We start from the raw sequence: 26,045 nt of genomic DNA on the forward strand, positions 1-26,045 counted from the left end.
TGGATCATGTGATTGGACAAAATGGCAGACAACATGAAAACCAGTATTGTTTCTTTTTTAATCGTTTTGGCTATTTCTGGAATTCACAGTACAACACCAGTTGTTCTTTGGCATGGAATGGGTAAGATATTTCATTCTTTAATGACACTTGACACTCATTTCATATGCTGAATTTGTTGATACATGTACATCTTACACTAAGTAATTAATAAGTTGTTCCAATTAATTTTGCTAACCCTGGTTATTAATTATTTGTTTTTTGCTATATTCATGTTCTAAACTGATGTCTTTTCTAAACTTTATTAAATCTTAAGAATATAAATTGACAGTGCTTGCCTTTAGGTACTAGCAGGTTAGTGAAATGATGTGTACTTTTCTTGTTTCATGCTATTGTTTCCTATACAGTCCTCTATTATTTGGGCCATCAGTTGAAAGAATTGAAGGCATCATTGTGAAAAATCATCCAGTGGTAGCTGAAATGATGTGGATTGGTCCTTCAACCTCTTTTCTATAGTCAGTGCTTAAACCAACTGAGCAAAGAGTTAACTCCCTGGCTCATCTGATTAAGACTGGCTCAATACCTTACCAATTTCAATACACCATGGACAAAACTCTGCTATGTACCTGTGTATGGAAAAACTTATGGCTGGCAGAAATCATAATGTATTGGCACTGTTCAAAACTCTGTTAAGAATTTCAAGCAAACTTTCACAAAAGTAAACTTATATGGTCAAAATGCTGAGAGCTTAATTTAACTCAGAAGATATAGACCTGAAATGCATATCTAAAACATGGTTAATTATGAATAGAACAATGAAACATTTATTCACTTCTTTTGCAGCATTTAATGAAATTCTGAGGTTGATGCTGTTAAGTTATAATAAATCATATTTTATGCCACCAACCCCAATGCATGGCCATCAAAGTATTTCCATTAACAATAATTTGTCATTTTCCATTGGATTGCCAGTACTCTGAGAATTGTTTGCAAGAAAATGACACTTTCTATTTCTATTTGATCTCCTGATTTATGTATTCAGAATTATGTTACAATATACATTATTTCTTCCTTGAGTTACATTTAGCCTTTGGTCAAAACAGGTGTTATTGAAGTAAATTGGATGATGGCTTTGGTACCCAAAAAAGAACAAGAATTAAGTTTACTCTATTTTATGCCTGAAAGTCATCAGCAACAAATCTTGAATTCCAAAGTAAAGAAATAATTTGAATTGTTTACGTCAGTTACCAGTAATTCTAAATTAAGAAATTAGTACACCAATATGACAAAATGGAACTGTGTACAGGGGACTCAAAACATAGCATCTTTTATTTTTAGGTGACAGTTGTTGTAACCCACTTAGCATGGGCTCCATTAAAAAACTTATTGAAAAGAAGGTTGAGAGAGTGTATGTTAATTCACTAGAAATCGGCAGCAACATAGAGGAGGTAATCTAGAAAAAATCTTATGACAACAAAGAATGATAAAACATTAATTAATGCAATAATTTGGAGGTGAAGGAACATCAGATAGATATTTTACCATATTAACCTTCATCATTGGTCAGCTACTTTCTACTGTCTTGTTCATGAGAACCAGAATTAGAGAATATAATCCATAGGTAATAAATAGACCAGGAAAACTGACACACAAAACAAAGAATGTGAAATATGTTACCAAAACAAACAAAAATAACTGAGCATATTGGTCTCCACTGAAAACTTGGAGCATGAATTTGGTGCAATGGTAGGATATGAATTATCTGCTTTTCTAGAAACATCAGCCAAGTGGCTCATAAAATGTCATGTCCAGAGTAGACAAAAAAAGGAAAGGAAAAATATGAGCAGGTGAACATAAGTTGGTTCTCATGCTGCATATGGATACAAAATAATGATCCATGATTTTATTTTCATTATGACCGTAAAACATTTGTATTGATGACCAAAATTTTGAAGCAACAAACCCTACTTATCATATTTTTGAATCAATATCTTCATTTTAAGTATTTTTAATTGATATTCACTCTCAGTAGTACCTTTATATTTTACATGTACCACATTTATTAAATCTCACATAATCTTTGTGTGACTCATGCAAATGGATGCCAAATTTGGGAAATTTTCCTTTAATCTTTACAAATTTGGTTTATCAATATTGGATAACTTTTACTTGCATGTTATATATTAAACTTGATGTTTTTATACAAGTTGTCAAATAATATAATGGTATTGTTGTTTTTGTTGTCAGTGTTCTTAGACATTTGGTTTCTACTCAACAACTTAATAGTAATAGTTAATGGATCAGTTTTAGCTTTTAAAGTAAGGGTTTTTACCACAGAGAGGTTTGGATTTATTTTAGAGGTTGCAGCTCTAACACTTTTTGAATTAGGGACAAAAATGATCTTTAAAAAACTAATAAAGTATATAATATGAATAAATTTTAATTTCGGATTTTATCTTTTTAAAACCATTTTTTATTTGACTTTTAATAAGGATCTCAAATTTATATATATATAGCTCTAGTGTTTGGAAATGATGTTTTTATGATTTTCAGGATACACTCAATGGATTTTTCCTGAATGTTAACACCCAAATCAGTATGGTTTGTGATATGTTGGCTAAGGATTCCAAACTAAAGGGTGGCTATAATGCCATAGGATTCTCACAAGGAGGACAATTTTTGTAAGTTATCATAAAAAGTAGAGGGGTGTAAACAAAAATTCAAGACCAAAGTAAAGAAAATAGAGAAAGGATTCGAAACATGTATACAAGTCTGGACAGGTTTGCTGATCAAACACATTTTAGATTAACATAGAATACATTAATATTCATGGTGTTATTAATATTTTCATCAGTATGCTGACAAATACTGGTTACTTCTCATCATCAACAAAAACCATTGTGAATATTTTGTAAAATTTTGCATGAATGTAAAATATAAACACTTTCTACTAAAGATTTGACAAGAAGACTACCAGATGAAATCTTGTATTTTGAATGAACAACTTTCATGGATAAGTTATAAACTTAAAATAAATGTTTATATTAGTGTTGTTAAGTATATGACATAAAAAAAACTTACTATAATGACCCCCGCAACTGCTTATAATGATCACAGTTGGTATTGAAATTATTTTAATTTGGACAACTTTTCTGAAATTCTGTTTGTTTTTGTTAAATTACAAATATTCCATTGAGAACTTTGTGAGTAATACCAGCTTTTAGGATGCTAAACTCTTGAATCGTTCTAATTTCTAATCTCAATGTATTTTACTGTTACAGCTCTTGTCTGGTTTATTTCATTTGTATAGAATTAATATGAGGGAGGGAAAACCTGAAAAGCCCCTGAAGGAACATTAAAAGCCTTGAAATTTGTTGGGTCTGATTGAATCTTGGTCCAGCTTTTACATGATCATTTTGTGAGGTCATGATATTGCAAGAGAAAATTCCTTTATTGGAAGCCCCTTTTCCACCATCTTGCAGAATGTGTATAGGAGCTTAAACTGTCCATAGTATATCAGACCCTTCATGTTCTCTTTACTTTTTAACTTTTCCAACATTTAGCATGGGAGATAACATTTAATATGAGACAGTTGTAACCTGTAAGAGAATGAAGGCATAAGTCAGAGAAGTCTGATTTAAAGCTAATGCACTTCTGAAATTAAAAGAAAAAGAATGTTTTGTTCATTTGATCATTTTTTTTACCACAAAAATTGCAGTTGAATTATGTTATGATGTTGTGGTCCTTCTTGTCATCGTTGTTATTTTTTTTTTGTTTCTGTGCAATAACTTTAAATGTAGTGAACCCAATGTCATGAGTTTTTTATATATATATATATATATATATATATATATATATTGTTACTTGCTGCAAGGGGAAGATTGCATTTTAATATGGGGTTACTGGCTCCTACCATTCACCAAATAAAGGGCCAAAGGGGGTAAAATAGGTATTTATTTAAAACGATGTTGAAGGTTTATTTCTCATTCAATTTTGACAATTATTTCTTTTAATATGTGTCTTATAAAATTATCTTTTTAAGAATATTTAACATTTAAAATAGGATTTAGCATTTTTAGTCTTTTGGGGTGGAGGGGGGGGGGCAAAATGGCCCACACCCTACCATGTTTTTATTTCTGGTCCGATTTCAATTTTTTTTATTGGATTCCTTGCGAAATCCCTAATTGCATTTGTCGTCAGCATTGGAATATTTCTCACCATTTTTGAATAACAAAGGTCAATGGGGCAAAAAAACACTTTTTGAAAGTCTATTTTAAAAAAAATTCATCTGATTTGTTTTGTAAATTGTTCCTCTTTACTAGGGCTTAGATTTAGTCTATTATGAATCATTTTTGAGATATTGGGGTACCAAGTGATCTGTGAAAGCACTTAAATTGAATTTCGAAATTTTGTACAATATTATATCCAAACCAGTTGTTATGTCTATAATGAACTGTAAGTGTTTCAAGACCTAATATATCGTGTCCACACTTGCCCCAGTGAATAGAGTTCAACAGGCTGTGGTGGTATCATGCTTTGGAAACAATTCATACTTTACTATTGCTCACTAGTTAATTCACATGCTATATATTCTCACGAAAAGACAAAAAGTAAACCAAACAAAAAATAAGGCCTGATGAAGAGAAAAACTATTCTTTATTCTTTTTGTTCTGATAAATCTAAAGGATTGACCAATTTTTCAGTTAATTATTTTTATTATCATTTTATATTGTTTAGAAGCCAATAAAGACACCAGCTTGTTATCCCTATTGATTTCTTGGGAAATGCCTGAATTTAGACAATAATACAATAATATTGAACCTTCATCAGCTGAGCAAATAACCCTTGTCACATTAGAATATTTGTATAGGACTCTTAACAAAATTATACAATTCAGCAGTGGAAGTATTGTTTTACTTCAACAAATGATTGTTTCTATGAAATTGGTTTCAGAAGGATTTTTGTACCGTAACTGTCTTTTAGAATGAAAGAAATGACCTAATCCATTATTTTTCTTAAAATAGAAATCTACTTTCTTAACAATTGTATGGAACAAGTTGAGATAATGATTGTGGGCCAAAGTATATGGCATATCAGACTTGGAGTCACTTTGATATAAAAAGTGATCAAAGGAGAAGTATTGATTCTACTTACAGGCTGTTACCTTTCCTGATTAAAATGTCTATAAAAACTTTGATAAGCTCAACAAACATATAAAGAGGCTGAAGACATTCTCTGAAGTTCTCTGTAATTACTTTATAGCATAGAATGTTCTCTGTGGATATGGTGCATTCAGTAATTCGAAGTTCCTGGTATTTACTTACTGCTGTATTTGTCATTGATATGTATGGCAGCAAGAATCTCTGTTTATGTCTGCCTGTAGCATACTTGTCACCCTAAGTTGTCCAGTATAACTGATGAGTCACTAACTCATCCAGTTTCCAAGAGTCAATAATTCCTTACATTATTAAAAGAACCAGGTAAAAAATGAAACAAAGTCAGAAAATTGTCCAATGATGTAAAGATGAAAAGTGATAATACATGTATGTATTAATGAAGAAAACTGAAAAGATTGATATTTTTTTTAATGTTTTTTATTTCAATTGCGTTTTCTGATACAATTTCTATGGTTTTGTTACAATAAACTTAATATATAGTCATCACTGAACAGTAATAAATCAGTTGATTGATTGATTTTAGTTTGATGTCTTATGGCAGATATTTCATGAGAAGTTTTTTGTCAACAGAACAGACCCTGCTTTGTTCTATTCTGCCAAGCAGAGATGATTTTTATGGTCTAGCACACAACACCTCACAGGATGACTTGTCACCACAATCTATTCTGACATGCAGGGATGATTGTTATGATCTAGCACACAACACCCCACAGGATGACTTGTCACCTCAACAATCTATTCTGACATGCAGAGGTGATTTTTATGGTCTAGCACACAACACCCCAACAGGATGACTTGTCACCACAATCTATTCTGACATGCAGAGATGATTTTTATGGTCACACAAAAGCAACACCCCACAGGATGACTTGTCACCACAGCAATCTATTCTGACATGCAGAGGTGATTTGTATGGTCTAGCACACAAAAGCCCACAGGATGACTTGTCCCCACAATCTATTCTGACATGCAGAGATGATTTTTAAGGGCACACAAAACACCCCACTGGATGACTTATCATCACAATCTATTCTGACATGCAAAGATGATTTTTATGGTCACACAAAAGCAACACCCCACAGGATGACTTGTCACCACAACAATCTATTCTGACATGCAGAGGTGATTTTTATGGTCTAGCACACAACAGCCCACAGGATGACTTGTCACCACAATCTATTCTGACATGCAGAGATGATTTTTAAGGGCACACAAAACACCCCACTGGATGACTTATCATCACAATCTATTCTGACATGCAAAGATGATTTTTATAGTCACACAAAAGCAACACCCCACAGGATGACTTGTCACCCCAACAATCTATTCTGACATGCAGAGGTGATTTTTATGGTCTAGCACACAACAGCCCACAGGATGACTTGTCCCCACAATCTATTCTGACATGCAAAGATGGTTTTTATGGTCACACAAAAGCAACACTCCACGGGATGACTTGTCACCACAATCTATTGTGACTCCCTTGTTAACCAATCTTCACCCTATCTTTGTAAGCCATGTTTGGTGAAGAAGCTGTGACTATACCAATTTAAAGTATTGAACCTTCCTGATTGAGCTACTATAACACCAATGAGGTGGTTTGAATAAATATATGGTTAAATATTTCATTTTACAGATGAGAGTTTCATGAATGAATTCAATTAGATAAGACACCCTTATGACATAACAATTTATTTGGAATTATTTTATTCTTTCAGGAGAGCTGTTGCACAGAGATGTCCTAATCCTCCAATGTTAAACCTGATATCTGTTGGGGGACAACATCAAGGTAACATAACCAGTATTTAACGGAGAAGTCTGGTCGGGATGTAGCAATTTATTGTGTATTGTGACATTTCCAAAACATTTCTTAACCTTTAATCTTTGGCTATCAATTTATGTCAATATCATAGACACACAACAACATTTATCTGACTGAATGTGGTCTTAGTATTAATAACAACATTTATCTGACTGAATGTGGTCTTAGTATTAATATTCAACATTGAGATAAAATTAAATTGATGTTAATTAGATTACTACCAAAGAACTGATAAGATGAAGTAGACAATTTTTTATAGCTGTAGTTGGTTTTTGCACTAACACACCAGCTACAATGCTGTACACGAGGTCAAAGAATAGTTAACTATGTGGACAAAGGTAGTCAAAATCTCTTGAATTGGTGAATTCTATGAGATAATTGTTAGATAAAGACTATGTTAAGAAACATGATTTTCATTTTGTGATTGGCCAAGTCTGTTTTCAATCCTTGGACTGATAGGTGAACACTTCAACACCTTGCAGGGTGACAGGAAACACTAAACTTCATGATTTTTATGTTTGCACTCAATGCACAACATTGTTGTTCTGTGTGTTAGTTTCTTAAAACTTAATAAGGACAAATAAGTTCCACCATTGTCTTTAAATGTTATACCCCAACTCTAATTATTAGAATAGGGGATTTATTGCAATCACCTTGTCCATCTTTCAGCCCATCTGTCTGTTACACTTTTCATAACAGATTTCTCAGTTTCTACTGGAGGGATTGCTGGTATTTGGTATGTTGCTGTTGCATGATGACTTGCACTGTGTGTCCCCTTGTTTACTGATTGACTTGTAATTTTTAAGATGGTACATGATGGAAATTTTGTAACAGATTTCTTAGGTTGTACTAGAGGGAATGCTTAGATATTTAGTATATTGCTTTTGCATTATTATAACTTGTACTGTGTCTCCCTTTGCCAGCTTTGATTGTAATTGTTTAGTGGTGGTATTCTTAGCACGACGTAGCATGCAAAATCTTGTTTTATTTTTGCTATGATTTGATTTCTATTGATATGTTAAACACAGATACAAATAATCTGTTGATATGTACTGCATTTGTCAGACGTTGACTTTGTAGACAAATTTTGCCCCCCTGAAAAAAACAACAACAAACCATTTTCAGTATGTCACTATACTTGGAAATTATCCATGTTCATTTCCCTACCAAAATCATGGATCTACCCCTGGTAGGGGCACTTGTTTTATATCTGATAAGGAATTTCATTAAATGTCAACTCTCTTTTTCTTGATTTGTCTGTCTCGGTTCTATTTTGTTGATTTGTTTGTCTCTGACCTATTTTGTTGATTTATCTGTCTGTTCTATTTTGTTAATTTGTCCGTGTCTGTTCTATTTTCTTGATTTGTCCATCTTTGTTCTATTTTGTTGATTTGTCCATCTCTGTTCTATTTTGTTGATTTATCTGTCTCTGTTCTATTTTCTTGATTTGTCCATCTTTGTTCTATTTTGTTGATTTGTCTGTTTCAGTTCTATTTTGTTGATTTGTCCGTCTCTGTCCTATTTTGTTGATTTGTCTGTCTCTGTTCTATTTGTTGATTTGTCTGTCGCTTCTATTTTGTTGATTTGTCTGTCTCTGTTCTATTTTGTTGATTTGTCAGTGTCTGTTCTATTTTGTTGGTTTGTTTGTTTCAGTTCTATTTTGTTGATTTGTCTGTCTCTGTTCTATTTTGTTGATTTGTCAGTGTCTGTTCTATTTTGTTGGTTTGTTTGTTTCATTTCTATTTTGTTGATTTGTCTGTCTCTGTTCTATTTTGTTGATTTGTCTGTCTCTGTTCTATTTGTTGATTTGTCCGTCGCTTCTATTTTGTTGATTTGTCTGTCTCTGTTCTATTTTGTTGATTTGTCAGTGTCTGTTCTATTTTGTTGATTTGTCTGTTTCAGTTCAATTATGTTGATTTATCTATTTCAGTTCTATTTTGTTGATTTGTCCATCTCTGTTCTATTTTGTTGATTTGTCTGTTTCAGTTCTATTTTGTTGATTTATCTGTCTCTGTTCTATTTTGTTGATTTGTCTGTCTGTATTCTATTTAGTTGATTTGTCGTCTCTGTTCTATTTTGTTGATTTGTCTGTTTCAGTTCTATTTTGTTGATTTATCTGTGTCTGTTATATTTTGTTGATTTGTCTGTCTCTGTTCTATTTTGTTGGTTTGTCCATCTCTGTTCTATTTTGTTGATTTATCTGTCTCTCTTCTATTTTGTTGGTTTGTCTATTTCAGTTCTATTTTGTTGATTTGTCCGTCTCTGTTCTATTTTCTTGATTTGTCTATTTCAGTTCTATTTTGTTGATTTGTCCATCTCTGTTCTATTTTATTGATTTGTCTGTCTCTGTTCTATTTTGTTGATTTGTCCATCTCTGTTCTATTTTGTTGATTTGTCCGTCTCTGTTCTATTTTCTTGATTTGTCTATTTCAGTTCTATTTTGTTGATTTGTCCATCTCTGTTCTATTTTGTTGATTTGTCAGTCTCTGTTCTATTTTGTTGATTTATCCGTCTCTGTACTATTTTGATGATTTATCTGTCTCTGTTCTATTTTGTTGATTTGTCTGTCTCTGTTCTATTTTGTTGGATACCCATATCAGTTTGGTCATTAAAACATTCTGTATTCAGTCAGAAGTTGTCTCCATTGTAATAGCTCACCTGAAACTGTGGTGTATGTGAGCTATTACTTAGTAAGTGGTTATCAGGTAAATTGTACTTGATCAAATGATTTATTATAATTAATTTTTTTTAAATATTCCCATAGGAGATTTATCGTTTCATTAAAGTCATAATTTGGTTGTTCAGGCTCCATTTATCCTCTTATTGTAATCATATTTCTTTAGATAGAATAATGTGTCATTCTAAAACAAGTCAATTGTCCTGAATATCCAAGGTTTCATGACTTTCCCACAAATTTAGATCAATACATATAGAATAATGGTTACTTTCAATTTTGATACTGACAATATTATATGGAATATCCTGATGAGCACTCCAAATTTTTTATGGATAGAGATTTATGAGAGATTGAAAGATATCTGTCAACAAGATCAAAGGAAAAAAGTACAGATTACTGATAATTGAAGAATACTTTTACTACAGTATTGCATCTTTTTTTTGCCTTTGAAGTTTTTTTAAACACCTCCACAAATGAAGTAAGAGGGTATATTAGAATCACCCTCTCTCTTTGTCTCTCTGTCTGTGTAAATCTGTACATCCTTCTGTCTACATACTCCATCTACTCCATTCAAGGGATTTTAATGACATTTTATAGGAACATTGGGCAACACCAGTTGTTGTGCATGAAGGAATCAATATGATTAATGTATAATGCCTGCTAGAGGGGAGATAATCCTACATAAGTTCTAAACATTTAAGTCCATATATGGCAGTTGGGGAATTATCTATATGAGCTTGCTCACATTATTTGTAATCAAGACCAGGTAAGCTTTTCCAATGCAGGTCTTCTTGAAAACCCAAGTTATTAAGTATTAACAAACAGTTTGTGATTTAACTATTATAGCTGGTTTATTGTATGAACAGACTGTAGAGTGAATTGTATAGACCTTAAATAAATAGCAATTTGGTCCTGATGGTGAACCAATAGCTACTTTATAACTTAGCAATAAACCCTACAGACAGTCATAAATTGCATAGACCTTCTACAAATAGCAATTCAGCTCTATAACTTGATCCTGACAATCCTCTGTTAGTGATACTCTCTGAAGTATTATACTCCAGACTAATAATTCAGATTAGATAGTTCTTCACTGCATCAAAACATATAATTGCTTTAGGCATTGATATGCACAGTGCTTTAAAAAAGGAAAAGTTTTCTTTTTGTTTTTATAAACATTTATTGCCTTTTATAATTAAGCTTACTATTTTATTCCATTTCACTCTATAAAACAACTTTGTGGTTACAAATCTGTATTAATAAACTTTATTTTGTGTTTCACGATTGAATGTTGTATTTCTGTGAACAATTTCACATCATATCTAAATGGAAAAGTTGTGTCATTTTAAATATTTACCATCTCTTTATTGATTAGCATGCCATTGTGTTATCTCATACATGTCAACTAAAGTGCATGTCCATTTAATATATGATTAAATTATCTCATTATCAGTCAATTTTAAATGGAATTCATATTAGTATGTGATTATTCTCAACCCCAAAAGTGGATTTTGTTATTCTTCTGTCCGTCTGTTAAACATTTTTTATGGTTTATTGTTAATGTAAGATTACCTTCAATATCAGGCCCTGTTATGTGAAGGAAGCATCACTATGTCTTTTATCAGGATATAAACTTACTGTACCTTAAGAAATATTGACTCTGTTGAATCATATAACAATTAATGCTGGATAGTCTATAAATAACAAGGATAGTCTATAAATAACAAGGATAGTCTATAAATAACTTCTACAAGTAAAGTGATTGTTATCTAAGATAATGGGTTTAAACCAAATATAGAAGGTTTTATCAGTGTTAATTACTGGTAGAAACATAGTGATAGATGGAGTGTGCTTCTTCTTGTCAGTTTTGTTAGATTGGCTTAATCATTCATAATGAATATTTATTCAGTTTATCTTTTTGCTTGTCAGTTCTTATTTAATGACTTTCTCCCTAGAAATAAATCACAAGTTCAGTAAATAAATCTTCTTTGTGTTTTAACTCAGCAAGTGGATGGTATAATGGAATAGTCAATCCTTCAATCCTTAATTCTGTCCATTACAATATCATTGCATTTATCTGCAATTTCAATCGATGGATTGATTTCAAATTTAGTATGTAGCTTTATATAGAAGGGGCATTTAAGTACATCTCCATAAGACAGTTTAAGACTCCTGAGATTTAAGACTGACACTGGAAGTATATTTTATAAAGCACAGTAAAGACAACCCTCATTCTCAAATTTTCAAAATAAAAATAATATAAAAATACAAAACCAACAATGATGGTACTTCTCTTTTTTGCAGGAGTGTATGGATTTCCTCGTTGCCCAGGTAACAATGAGACGATATGTAACATGGTCAGAGAGCTGCTGAACTATGGAGCATATGTTGAGTAAGTTCTGTATGGATAAATAAAGTTATAATTATAAATTGATATTGCTAGAGTCTTTTTATTATTTAAAACTAGTTTTAAACAAATTAGTGATAATACAACAGGAAATCAAGTAAAGAAGACTTTGTATTCACCTTAAGATATGCTATGCAGCATACAAATAACAAATTAAATTAGTTATTTTTTTTCAATTTTAATGGGTTAAGTTTTTTCATCTTCAGCCATGTTATTGACATGACGTGTAAGATATGCAAGAATGTAGTCATAGATCAGTCAAAATGTCCTTAAAAAAGTCATGGAAAAAGTTTATGAACATCATGATTTTAATTTTACTTTCTGCTCTTTGTCGTCTTTCAAAACTCTTCTCCACTGATAATACTTGACCAATTGGAACCAAACTTGTTATGAATGTTCTTGGGGTATCCTGCATAGAACTGATGTGGGGATTTTCGATTCATTGAAAAATATGGCCGCTGTTACCAAAAATAGAACATAGGGGTCAGACAGAAGTTTTTCGCACATATCTCCAAAACTGTTAGGTTTAGCCAAATTCTGACTTGGGTAAAAGTATTCAGAATGATGAGATCTACAGTTGAACCTCGTGTAGTAGAAGTCAAAGGGACCATGCAAAAATGTTCAAGTTATCCGAGGTTCATGCCATCTAAGGCCTAGTATAACCTGGAAATAGTTTAATCGATGATTGTCTCCGCATTTACATCATTTGTTATGCTTGTACATGTACATGTAATTCACCTTACACAGTACTTCGTGATGTACTGTTTTATATCAGAAGATATTTTTTTGTATGTTGTGTATCTTGTTTGAAATACTGAATGGCACCGAGTGTTATAGTGGAATTTCCTTTTAATGTTTTCAACATTGAAAACGTCTTAAGTTCATAACATGCTGCTCCATATGACTCACAATCAGGAGTATCGTCAAACCATGTGCTCCACATTACTTCGATTAAATCAGATTCACTAGCAAAACGAATGTAGTTGTGGAAATACACTTAGTATTGTCTGTTTGATGTTTAATTAAATAGTCAGATACCATAGAAATTCATCTGTATTTCTTTTTATTTTTGGGTTTTGATCCTTCGGGATCAAAATACCTTATGTCACCGGTCCATCACTGGAACTTCCCTACTATTTTTTAACACTACACAAAAATACAGTCCAAATTAATTCCTATTATATCATTCAATACTTCTTTGATAACAAGTAAATAAGTTTCTTGCAATTTATCAGCTCAAATTAATATTCTATTATTTATGCAAAAAAAATTAAGATCTAGTCTTCATATCAACTCAAAATTTGAGGCACTGCTTTTTGGCTTTGAAAGATATTTAGTAATAAATTTACATTTAGGGAATTCATTTCTTGGATTAATGTGTCTGGAAGGATAAAAGGTGTTAAATATTTTCATTTTAACACACTTATAAGTCAAATTATTCATCTTATCATTAATATTTTACCATTTATAAACAGGAAGTGAAGAGCTGTGATTTCAACCAAGTAAAATTGGTGGGAAAATTCAAATTGATCGAAGTGTCTAGTTGTGTTAAGGAAATTATTTTCTTAAGCTGTTATTGGTTTTGTATTAGTATAGTTGGATAAATACTCTGTTAATATAGCTTTTGAATGTAAATGCACATTAACTTTTTGATAGATTTAATTGGGAAAAAAGGTGAAATGGAACAAAATTTGTAAATGTGTGTGAAGTTGGATTAGTAGTATAGATTTCAGTTTATAGAAAAAGGACAGTTCTTAGTAGTATTGAAAATGCAGTGTATGATCACAATTTTATTTAACATCATATATAATGTTTGAAATTTTGTTCATGCAACAATTTTCACAAGAATCAAAAACCGCCGGTGCTACCAGCTTTTTAATTATCAAAATATCCGATATTACTGTCAGTGTGAATTCTGATGTGCAATTAATAAAATTTGTTTCTTTACACTACACGCGGAATTTTGGTTTAATTAAATACAAAAATTAAGTGTCAACAAATAATTTCATAGGCCACGATAATCGTTGTAAAGACACGATTCAATCACGGTTTGTAATAAAGTAATTCGTTTTCTGACTAATTAGTTAACTTCGAAACATTAGGGTTAATTAACCTCGAAGTTCTATCAGGAGGACTAATTGATAACCTCAAGTTATCCGAGTTTCTTTTCATACGAGTTCGATTCATCCAAGGTAAAATTTTATTAGAGTAAGTGGAGTTTTACTGGGACTTTGTAATTAGTTCGAGTTATCTGAGGTTTTGACTCTCTCGAGTTCGACACATCGTGGTTCAACTGTATCTGTGTTTTAATTTTTGTGTTAATCTGTTTAGTATGTTGGAGTTATTGACATTTTATTGGTATATTTAATATTATTTCTTTCAAAAATCTTCTCCTTTGGCTCTACATGACCAACTGGAACCAAACTTGTTATGAATGTTTCTTTGGGTATCCTGCATAGAACTGGTATGGGGATTTTGGATTCATAGAAAAACATGGCAATTGTTACTAAAAATAGAAAATAGGGGTCAGATAGTAGTTTTTCACATATTTCTTAAAAACAGTTAGGTTTAGCCCAATTTTTGAGCGAGTAAAAGTGTTCAGCATGATGAGATCTATCTGTAATCAAATTTTTGTGTTAAACTGTTTAGCCATGTTGGAGTTATTGTCCTTTTTCAACATTGCTATTTTTAATGTTATTTCTTTCAAAAATCTTCTCCTCTGACACTACTTGACCAACTGGAATCAAACTTGGTATGAATATTTCTTAGGATATTCTGCATAGAACTGATGTGGGGATTTATGATTCACCAAAAAGCATGGCCACTGTTACTAAAAATAGAACATAGGGGTCAGACAGTAGTTTTTCCCATATATCTCCAAAACTGTTAGGTTTAGTCAAATTCTTTTCATGCTGAAATGATCCTTGTTATAAGGCCTATAAAAGTCTTTAGGGATCAAAGTTGTCAGACAACTCCTTGGAAAAGTTATTGCCCTTGTGAGGTGAAAAAATGTAATTTTTTTACAGTTTTCAGCAATATCTTGAAAACTATGATAGATAGAATGATACTTTCAATTGCTGAATTGATCCTGATGAAAGACCTATGGAAGTTTGCGGGGATCAAACTTGTTGACTCCTTGTTAGAGTTATTGTTTTTGAAAGGCAAAAAGTTATGTTTTAGCAGTTTTCAGCCAATGTCTTGAAAACTATAAGATAGAATGAATGGTCCTATCAAAGTGTTCCTTTGACAAAAAAATGAGGTGAGCAATTCAGGCTCCTGGGAGCCTCTTGTTTAAAAATCTTAATACTTTAGTAATAGTCTGTTCTGTTTTCTTTTTTTTACAGTCAAATACAAGACAGGTATGTATATAATCTCTGTATAACTATAACCAACTTGGATTTGGTGTAAAATCCTAAATTTGAGTCATTTTAAGCAGTAGGGTCATTGATAGAAGGACCAGACCCTATAAACAATCCCTTGATGCATCAATCTGATGTCTTTAGCAAGAGCCCAAACTCTTTAAAGCAATCTCTTGATGGGCCCTTTAAAGCACTCCCATGAGCCTTAATATGATATCTTTAGCAAGAGCCTAAACCCTATGTAGCACTCCTTTGGTGCATCAATATGATGTCTTTAGCTAGATCCCAAACCCTATAAAGCACTCTGTGCATTAATATGATGTCTTAAAGAGGAGCCCAAACACTATAAAGCAATTCTTTGATGCATCAATTTGATGTCTTTAGTAAGAGCTAAAACCCTATAAAGCAATTTCTTGGTGCTTCAATATGATGTCTTTAGCTAGACTCCAAACTCTATAAAGCAATCCCTTGATGCATCAATATGATGTTTTTAACAAAAGCCCAAACCCTATAAAGCACTCCCTTGGTGCATTAATATGATGTCTCTAACAAGAGCCCCAACCGATGTCTCTAACAATATCCCAAACCCCATAAAGCAATCCCTTGAATCATCAATATGATGTCTCTAACAGAAGCCTAAACCCCATAAAGCGATGCCTTGGTGCATCAATATGATGTCTTTAGCTAGAGCCTAAACCCCATAAAGTAATCTCTTGATGCATCAATATGTCTTAAGGAAGATCATTAATAATAATTTGATTAATTTATAGATAATACATTTCTGGCCACATGCCTATCATTATTTTTTTTATGCCCCCGCGACAAACTGTCAGGGGCATATTAATTTACCCCTGTCCATTTGTCCATCATGCCGTCCATCCGTCCGTCCGGATTACACATGATCATGGCTTGTCTGCTTATCTCCTTGTACAGATTTGAACCACATCAAAAATATTTTACAGGATATTTCTACACATGATGAAGGTGTGCAGGGCCAAAGGATTTTGATTTTCGTAAAATATTACGGAAATTGTTGATAGTTACACTTAGTCATTTTATTCAGAAATAAGGCTATATGGCTTGTCCGGTTATCTCCTTGTACAGTTTTTGAACCACATCAAAAATATTTTACAGGGTATTTCTACACATGATGAAGGTGTGCAGGGTCAAAGGATCTTGATTTTCACTGGGTGATAGTTAGACTTTATTTTTGTCAGAAATATATCCCAAGCAACAAAGTTAGGGATTTGTTATGGGGGGTATTAACATTTTTTATGTGTCCATTAGTATGTCCATCAGTCCCCGTTTTCTCATCGCAACTAGTCTGACACTACCAAACAGAATTTCATGACATTATGTGGCCAGGATACAATATGTCAATATGCATATATTTAGGAATTTCTGATCCCCAGATTGATCCCCAGACACAAGCCTTGGAAGGATTTCTGAATCTGCAAACCATGTCTTCATACAAAAATAAACATGTTCCTAATTTGGCAAATCTAGCAAGTGGGGGCATCATTAGTGACACATTTGATTTCTTAATAAAATAAAAAATCACTACTAACAAATGAGGCGGGGGCTCCTGTGATAAACAGAGCTTCTAGTTATGTGTCTATGCTTTATCACTGGTAATTTTAGTTGTAACTTCGACCATACTGTTCATCTGGATAAATGGGACCATTCAAATTTAGTTAAGTTAATAAAGGGTGTTATAGTAGCTGCTTGACTCCATCCATCCATCCATCCATCATGATAAGGGGTATCCCAACTTTGTGTAAGATATATACCTTTGATTTTTTAACATGTTGAACTTAGTCATTTTTTTGCCACTTAATTTTGGTAATTGTACCTATTTTGTGTAATACAACAGGAAAGACAATAATAGAAAATGAAGGCATTGGCAATTCTCTTTAAACCTAGTAAAGATTGAAAATGACCCTCCTCGTATTCATAAGATCAAACTGACCATGTGCTAGTGTTTCTTTCGATTCCTTGTATTTCTAAGATCATATTGATCATGGGCTAGTGTTGCTTTTGATTTCCCTGCAATGTTAAATCTGCTAACTACACTGATGCTTACAGATAAAAAAAAAACTGCATAGTTTCTCTAGATCTATCCCAGGTTATTAGGAGTTCAAACTGCATAAATTTACTCATCTGTACATCATTTAGTTTTTTCTTGCCAGACAGGACAACTTTTTTTTCAATTATTCATGTCACTCAGATTGATTGAACAAAATGAAATCTTCAATCCAAGGTGTCTCTGTTTCTCATAGCTGCCAGGTGCATTCTCCTGGTCCTGCTGGGATCCTTGAGTGATCCTTAGACTCCTCACCTTACTTTTCTGAGTGCACATTCCTTTTTATTGAGTTATGTCACATACTGCTGAAAGAATTTCCTACTTATATTTATTCAATAGATTTTTCTGGTATTTCTCAAAGTCCTGTCATTGATAAAAACAAGTACCTTACCTGTGAAAGTCTTGTCAGTAATAAAAACAAATACCTTACCTGTGCAAGATTTTTTACATTTCATATAGACTCTCTAAGGAGTTTTGACTATTTTGCAAACAATTAAAAAGCTGGTTTATAGAATCCTTTTTAAAGTTTCAGAACACTTATCTGACACTCTTTCACATTTCAACAACAAAAACAATTGGGAGTTTCCAAAATTTTGTTAAGGGTAATATTCCCATTACATTTTCATACCAGTTATCTCCCCCTTGGAAGAGACATTTTAAAATAAATGTTTGTAATTATCCCATATTCATGTCAAAAATTCTTTTTAGATAATTTACGACATTGTTTTTAAATTATTTCAAAAACTATCTACTGATTGATAATATGTACTTCTGTATTATTTGCAAGATGGCAGAAAAGAATACAATGTGTAATAAGTATTATTCATTTTAAACTGTAATATATAATATAATATCAAGCAAAATAAAACATCCGTTTAAGACCAAAAAGGATAGTCAAGGACGTTAATCATCCCCTTAGTCAGTCAAGTATCAGCATTCTCTTCTTTATTCAAGCATTCTTAGATTGTCAAGTCTAAAGAGACTCAGATACATTTCACTCTAAGTTATTCATTACACTGTTATTCTTGGACTATCTTGAAGCCCCAGAATCTATTGTCTGTTCTGTAATACATTTTTTAACTTAATTATGTCAAACTTCATAACATTCACCTGTCTTATTTAACAGAAAATTTAAATACTAGTTTATCATTTGAAATTATGTTTATTATTTTAGACTTGTACAAGCAGAATATTGGCATGATCCTCTGAATGAAGATGAATACAAGAAGAAGAGTGTCTTCCTGGCTGAAATCAACAATGAAAATGTAGGTAATTCTGCTTCAGTATTTGGTCATTGTAACATTATTATATACAATGTAACATACACCTTACCATATCCTTGTTGACCCTTTAGCTATTTGAGTTTGTCTCTGACATTTTCCTAATTGATTTTTGTCTACTTCTATTAGGACTCAGTATGAAATAGAAATTAAAGTTATTAAGACATATAGTTCTATGGTGTTATATGCTGCTATTTACTGTAGTGAACATTTATCACACTGTTCTTGTGATTTCAAAATAAACTGAGAGCTGACTGAAAGAAGATTGTACTATAAAATACAAATTCAATTCCTTTTCTTGTAGCTTTTGAGTAAGGCTGTTTTGAAGATTTATCACCTCCATTTTATGGTTTAGAATGTCTACAATGTGGTGACTGTCATTGATTTTATAGTTTAGGTTGCCGGGGACTGACATTGATTTTATAGTTTAGGTTGCCGGGGACTGACATTGATTTTATAGTTTAGGTTGCCGGGGACTGACATTGATTTTATGGTTTAGATTGCCGGGGGCTGACATTTGATTTCCATTATATGCCCTTATTTAATTGTTTCTTTTGTTTTGGTTTGATTTCCCATTTCCACTAAATTAATGAAACTACTAAAGTTAAGTATTATAACCTGATGACATTGTTTGAAATTTAGGTGAAGAATGCAACATACAAGACAAATCTGCTGAAGCTGAAGAATTTTGTTATGGTAAAATTCCTCGATGATGGTATGGTACAACCCAGAGATAGTGAGGTATGTATTACTCATTCTGAATATTCATTCTGAGTCTTAGTTATGGGATGGTACAACCCAGAGATAGTGAGGTATATATTACTCATTCTGAATATTCATTCTAAATCTTAGTTATGGGATGGTACAACCCAGAGATAGTGAGGTATATATTACTCATTCTGAATATTCATTCTAAATCTTAGTTATGGGATGATACAACCCAGAGATAGTGAGGTATATATTACTCATTCTGAATCTTAGTTATGGTATGGTACAGCCCAGAGATAGTGAGGTATATATTACTTATTCTGAATATATTCACTCTAAATCTTAATTATTGGATGGTACAGCCCAGACATAGTGAGATATATATTACGGATTCTGAATATTCATTCTAAATATTAGTTATGGTATGGTACAACCCAGAGATAGTGAGGATACTGTGAAAGTACTATTATTTGTTGGGGTACCAATTTTCGTGGATTTTGTGGGTAAGGTAAACCATGAATTTTGATTCCAAACAAAAATGATTATTTACTTTAAATTGTAAGACATGATCATCAAAACCAAGAATCCAAGAATCCACAAACTTGTGCTTTTCCCCTAAACCATGAAAATTGATACCCACGAATGTAAGTACTTTCACAGTGTATATACTGAATCCAAATATTAGATATGATATGGTACAGTACAGATATTGAGGTATTAATTGTGTATACTTTATCATGACTATGCCTCATCTGTTAGGTTGAGCCTAATGTATATAGATACCTTTATTGTGAAATTGTAAATGCAATTTTTTTCTTTTTATTAAATTTTCAGATTTTAAAACTGAGATCTATCTTCATATTAAACACACAGGTTTCTATAGTATATTACTGGTAGTGCTGGTAAATGAGCAACTCGGACTCCAGTAAAAGCTGGGAGCTTGGAGTTTATGAATAGAACTCATGCACTGGGCATGTAACATGCACATTTTTAAAACATCAGTCATTAAGTCGTAAATAATAATGTTATAATATAGAAGAAATATTACTGTAATAAACACCTTATTGCATGAAAATTTTGCAGTGGTCTGTTGTAAATTTTTAAAATATTATAGTAATGTGTTCCTCGGTTGGCTATAAATCTATCCTTTTGTCACTTATAACTTAAAGGACCAGGTTATTGTTAGAGCAAACTAATCGTTCTGGTTTTTATGCTGTGTACATGTTGAAATTAACTTTTCTGAAATAATAAAGTGCACACAACCTAAACATTGCCTGTTTATTTTCAGTGGTTTGGATTCTACAATGCAGGTCAGGCTAAAACTGTCTACAACCTGACACAGTCTAAACTGTACACTGAGGTAGGTTAATCTGTAAGGAGACTGGAAAATAATAATGAGTATTTGAGGCTTACATCTATAGAAATATGACAGAACAACTTAGTCTAAAAAATATTATTAATTTCATCCTATACTTAAGATAATAGTTTTAGATCTATCAAGATTGATTCAATTTGTCCCATACTTAAGACAGTAGTTTCTTTAGATCTTTAAGTTTGAAAGGAATTAGTCCCATATTTATGACAGTAATACATTTAAATATTTCCCAGTAGTGGATCCATTAGAGATATGTGATTTTGTTCTTTACTTCACATTTCCATTTCATGTCCATTTCTTGTCACGTTTCTTATTCTTATTTCCTTTCTTGCATCAATTGTCCAAATATTACCATAAACCTACTAAAGTTTGAAATTGAGAAAAATAAAGTTTCATACAATAAGGACAGTGTTAAATGTTATCATGTCAACTAATACATTTTTTGATTGTGTGTTATTTGTGATTTCTTTACTAGGATTGGCTTGGCCTTCAACAACTGGATAAATCAGGCCGCCTTCACTTCCTGTCCAGCCCTGGTGACCATCTCCAGTTTACTGAGCAGTGGTTTATTGACAATATTATCAATAAATTCCTCAAATAAATGTAACAAGACTTGACCTGAGCATAGCTGTGATGTTTTTGTATGGTCATGAGTGATTTCAATAGATTTAATCATGTCATTGATGTACATATGATGCTATAAATACATTGATCGGTATTATGATTAGTAATGCTGTGTACATATGCAATACACATTCAATTTGCATCATCCAATATGCTCCTGTGTTTACACTTTGTAATGAATGCACATTCTAATGCAAGTTAGAGTTCATTATATTCTCAAAATTCCCAGGATGACACTCCCTTGAAAATACGAGTTTTATTCAATATATTATATCCATATTTTTTTGTACAATGAATTAAAGTTGAATTAATGCTGCCTTTAAACACATAAATGCATGAAAATGTATGTAGCATTCAGATATCAACAAATAGGTGATTCATTTAGAAAATGTTTCATTTGAATTTGATTATATAAATGCATTAGGTGTTTTCTAAAACATTTTTGTTTCTGATATATATCAGGTTGTTGTGCAGACATAAGATCTTGAACAATTTGTTTCAAAATAGGTGCTTGTAATTATAACAAACGAAACAAATTTATGTAACTTATGAGAAAATAAAACAAGTTGAAAACATTTCAAAAACATTTCCAAACTTAATGTGAGTGGAAGCATTTTCTAAAATGCTTCAAGCTATTAAGTTGTATGCAAAAAATATTAGAAAATGCATTACATGTGAATGCAGCATAAACTGTTTTAAAGGTTTGATAAGGTATGAAGATGTTCATTACAAATATGTATTAACCTAGGCTCAAATGGGTATATATTTCATTTGGATTAAGGCCCAATCTAACTTATCTTAAAGTTCCTCCATTTGAGTCTATATATCATTGCTATTTCTCAATTATCTTGAAGTACCCAACTGATTTATCAGTCCCTTCCAGATGTTTTAGACATTTCATCATCTTCTGTAAACAGGATCACATTGGTACTGTGTATTGAGACATCATAACTTTTCTGGTGAATTAATCTTATTAGAACTAATCTGCATTTTGTGCTTGTTTATGCATTCCATGTGATTATAAAGAAAATAAACTATAAAGTTTGAGATTGTTTTATTTTTTACTTCGAATTGCATGCTGTTAGTATCATAAGTTTGGCTTGAGTTTGAGGTTCCAATCTAGTTGATTAACTCATTAATGAAGTGTGATTCTACAGGTAACTGATCTTAATATGTGATCTAAATACTTAACACTGCGGCTTATTCATTCCGGGGACTCAAACTTCCATTATATATCAAAATACCTTATTTATCACATACATTTTGTCAACATTTTCCTTATCTGTATTACCATGTAATAATCTGATAAAAAGTAGCTGTTATGATATGCTACACTGCCTTATGCTACCTACCATTAGACAGTGTTGTGTATCATAACAGCTGATTTTAATCAGATTATTACATGGTAATACAGATAAGGAAAATGTTGATGTAATTAACAATAAATTATAGTATGCCTCTTATAAAGACTTAGTAAAAACCCTGAACTTAAAATTACTTAACTGATGTTTTTTTTTCATTTTCTCACTGTTATTTCTGCATAAACCACCAAGGGTTAAGTTTTTCCATCTTGATTATAGAAATATGCTTACCAGCTACAGGACAGTAGGTGTGTCTATTTTTAGGAGTAATGCCATAAGTTAGTACACGATAACATTAATGTTTTATTAATATTTTCCATTATCCCCTTTGCCAGACTGAAGCTTCCTGTTTTGGGGAACATTATGTATGTAACTTGTTATGATCTAACTGGAACATAAGTAAGTATTTAAGTGTATATAAAGAGGGTGACTCAATTAGAACAGTCTAATTTCATCTGAGATGGAAAACTATGTATTTCAGTGGTTATCCATTGATTTTATTTTTTGGTGTAATTTCCAAAGAATACAATATAATGTATTATTACATAAGGCTCTATTTTACTGTTTTTCTATTGGCCAGAAGCAGTGCATGTGATTATTCCATTTTCTAACATACTGATTAGCAAAAAGATGCTTCTGTGCAATAAAATATCATATTGCACTCTTGCGCTAAATTTATGAATGAAAGTACATGGCACACGTCATCATTGTCAATGAAGTTGTAATAGCCAATCAAATTGCTTCTAATTAATGAATCAAGCCAATCACAAAATTGTATCGGAAGCTAATCATAACTCAATTGTTGTTTGCAAAATGACGGTGCCCAGACAGTAACTCTGACAGTACTGGAGCTAATACAAGAAGATTTGCAATATAACAAATTCAGAAATCACTGAAATTATTAAGAAAAAGGATGCTGAAAACACATAAAAACTGACTTTAACCAAATATTTACATGAAAAGGATATGTCAGTCAGTTTAGAATCTGTAATACCTCAGGAATAGAGAATTTAGGAATCAGTACAATTATACCCTACCTTAATATTATCAAAGATGTATATGTACATTTACATTAACATAAATTTTATTTTGATATCACTGAAATAAGACTTTTTACACAAAACAGTAAAATTGAGCCTTGTATAATATCTTAAGTTTGGCAGTCCCTTATTGATTTGACATTGACATATAACACTTGTAAATTCATTTAGTTTTTCATGGTTTATTTGAAAAAAAAACAGCCATAACTGGTGTAAAAACATTTCAAACATATAAAAAATAAAATACGATGTATATAAACAAAAGAAAATAAAACATTTTCCTACAACAAAAACAGACTAGTTATAATATCAATTAAAATATCATAAAAAGACGTGACAATCATTGTGATGTGACAACAAAACACTGTAAAGGTTTCAGTATAGTAACACAAGCACTAGAAAAATACATCAAAATTGTAACAACATCAACAAATATCATAAAACATTTGTCCATAATATCTCAAAAAATATTGTGAGTATTTTCTGGAAAAGTCATATTAGTACAAACTTTGCATGTGACTAGAAGGGACTTATTGGATTCAATCTGCAATATTACATGCAAACAATGAGTTCTTCAAAAGAATGATTTTTAGAAACTACCAAAGAGCAGAAATTTGTTATAAAATCTTTGGTTAAGCTTTGTGTGTCCCTTTTAGACATGTTGGATGATTAAGAAATGAATATTTATTAAATATGAGATCACACAACCGTTTGATTGGCATAACATGTATCAGTCATTGTGGACCATGTTGTTAACAAAATATCTAGTTTCTATACAATCTTATTTCAGCCATCTACATTTAAATAGAAAAAAGGGAAGGTAAAAACACATTTTATAAGATAATAACAAAATATAACAAACTATCCATCACAACTTCCTAAGATCACAAACATATCAACAGAATTTAGCACACTCACAGCTAATACTGTTAAAATATGTGCATTCAGTTCCAATATTCAAAGATCACAGTTCTTAAGTAGTTTCAATCTTTACACATCACAGGCTTTTGTTGAAAATTTATACTCATATGAAAATGTATTATGTACATTACTTTACTATCAATTAAGAAATTACTTGCTACGTGTCATTAATCCAAACATTTTTTTACTTTTGTAATTTCAGGAAAAGTACTGCATGACAAATTCAAAAATACAATTTTGATATTGGGATTATTACCCTGCAGATATGTTTTTGCAAATAATAAATAAATGCATCTCCTGAATTTGGAATTTAGAGTATGCAGTATTTCCTGACAATACACAGTACTATAAAGATAAATCGTTGATTGAAACATGTTGGTGCATTGGCATTAAAATAATATTATTTCAAAGTTACAGCTAACCCCAGGACAAGAAATAACAAATACATAGACACTTTACAGACATGACCATGAGTAAAAGCACATCTGAGATCCAGGTCACGTAAAGCTGGACATTTATCTTCGGCAGCCAATGTTCCACTGTACTGGTCTGTATGAGCACACGTCCCATTGATAATCCTGTGGGCTCCAGAATTTACTATACTGAAGATAAAACAAAACAAATGTCAGAAATACACAGCTAGTTACTACACTACTGAGGTTACAATTTCACTCATGAAAGTGTTAGTGCATAATACTTTTAAACAAACCATGATGAATAAATTTACTCCAGCAGTGCTAGAAGTTGTCTGGCAAGCTATTTTCTGACTTGGTGCCATCCTAACACAGTAGTGCTAGAAGTTGTCTGGCAAACTATTTTCTGACTTGTTGCCATACTCCAGCAGTGGTAGAAGTTGTCTGGCAAGCTATTTTCTGACTTGGTGCCATACTCCAGCAGTGCTAAAAGTTGTCTGGCAAGCTATTTTCTGAGTTGGTGCCATCCTAACACCGCAATGCCAGAAGTTGTCTGGCAAGCTATTTTCTGACTTGGTGCCATACTCCAGCAGTGGTAGAAGTTGTCTGGCAAGCTATTTTCTGACTTGGTGCCATACTCCAGCAGTGGTAGAAGTTGTCTGGCAAGCTATTTTCTGACTTGATGCCATACTAACCTCTAGCATCTAATATGTTGAAAGTCACCGCAAATGTGAATAAGATAAACATGCTTAAAAATATTTTAAGTTTTTTTTTACATAAAAGAAGTTTAAGCCAACGGA

At 32.0% G+C, this 26,045-nt stretch overlaps 2 protein-coding genes across 2 annotated transcripts in view; one reads left to right on the plus strand and one right to left on the minus strand.

The window, feature by feature from the left end:
- The first annotated feature begins 3 nt into the window (after positions 1 to 3).
- Positions 4 to 22,557, plus strand: LOC148630255 (palmitoyl-protein thioesterase 1-like). The gene is made up of 10 exons (XM_088564343.1): positions 4 to 121; positions 1,337 to 1,446; positions 2,552 to 2,679; positions 6,894 to 6,964; positions 11,979 to 12,066; positions 15,426 to 15,440; positions 18,698 to 18,788; positions 19,446 to 19,544; positions 20,800 to 20,871; positions 21,362 to 22,557. The coding sequence occupies exons 1-10, from the start codon at positions 22 to 24 to the stop codon at positions 21,485 to 21,487; spliced, it is 900 nt and encodes a 299-aa protein (XP_088420469.1). The 5' UTR covers positions 4 to 21; the 3' UTR covers positions 21,488 to 22,557.
- A 1,520-nt stretch (positions 22,558 to 24,077) lies between these two features.
- The window catches only part of LOC148630256 (voltage-dependent calcium channel subunit alpha-2/delta-3-like), a 29,174-nt gene continuing 27,206 nt past the window's right edge, over positions 24,078 to 26,045 (minus strand). The window contains exon 22 of the mRNA XM_088564303.1: positions 24,078 to 25,434. Coding sequence (XP_088420429.1) covers positions 25,233 to 25,434 — 202 coding nt within the window. The 3' untranslated portion in view covers positions 24,078 to 25,232. The remainder of the gene's footprint in view (positions 25,435 to 26,045) is intronic.

This window comes from Perna viridis, chromosome 1, assembly GCF_037379345.1.
Source record: "Perna viridis isolate PV_CMFRI_1.1 ecotype Kerala chromosome 1, ASM3737934v1, whole genome shotgun sequence".
NCBI lineage: Eukaryota > Metazoa > Mollusca > Bivalvia > Mytilida > Mytilidae > Perna > Perna viridis.

Excerpts from the sequence above, each read along its gene's own strand:
- LOC148630255 (XM_088564343.1), top strand. The coding sequence starts at position 22 with ATGGCAGACAACATGAAAACCAGTATTGTTTCTTTTTTAATCGTTTTG. Across the intron at positions 122-1,336 it reads TGTTCTTTGGCATGGAATGG|GTGACAGTTGTTGTAACCCA; the intron begins GTAAGATATTTC and ends TTTTATTTTTAG. Across the intron at positions 19,545-20,799 it reads TACAACCCAGAGATAGTGAG|TGGTTTGGATTCTACAATGC; the intron begins GTATGTATTACT and ends GTTTATTTTCAG.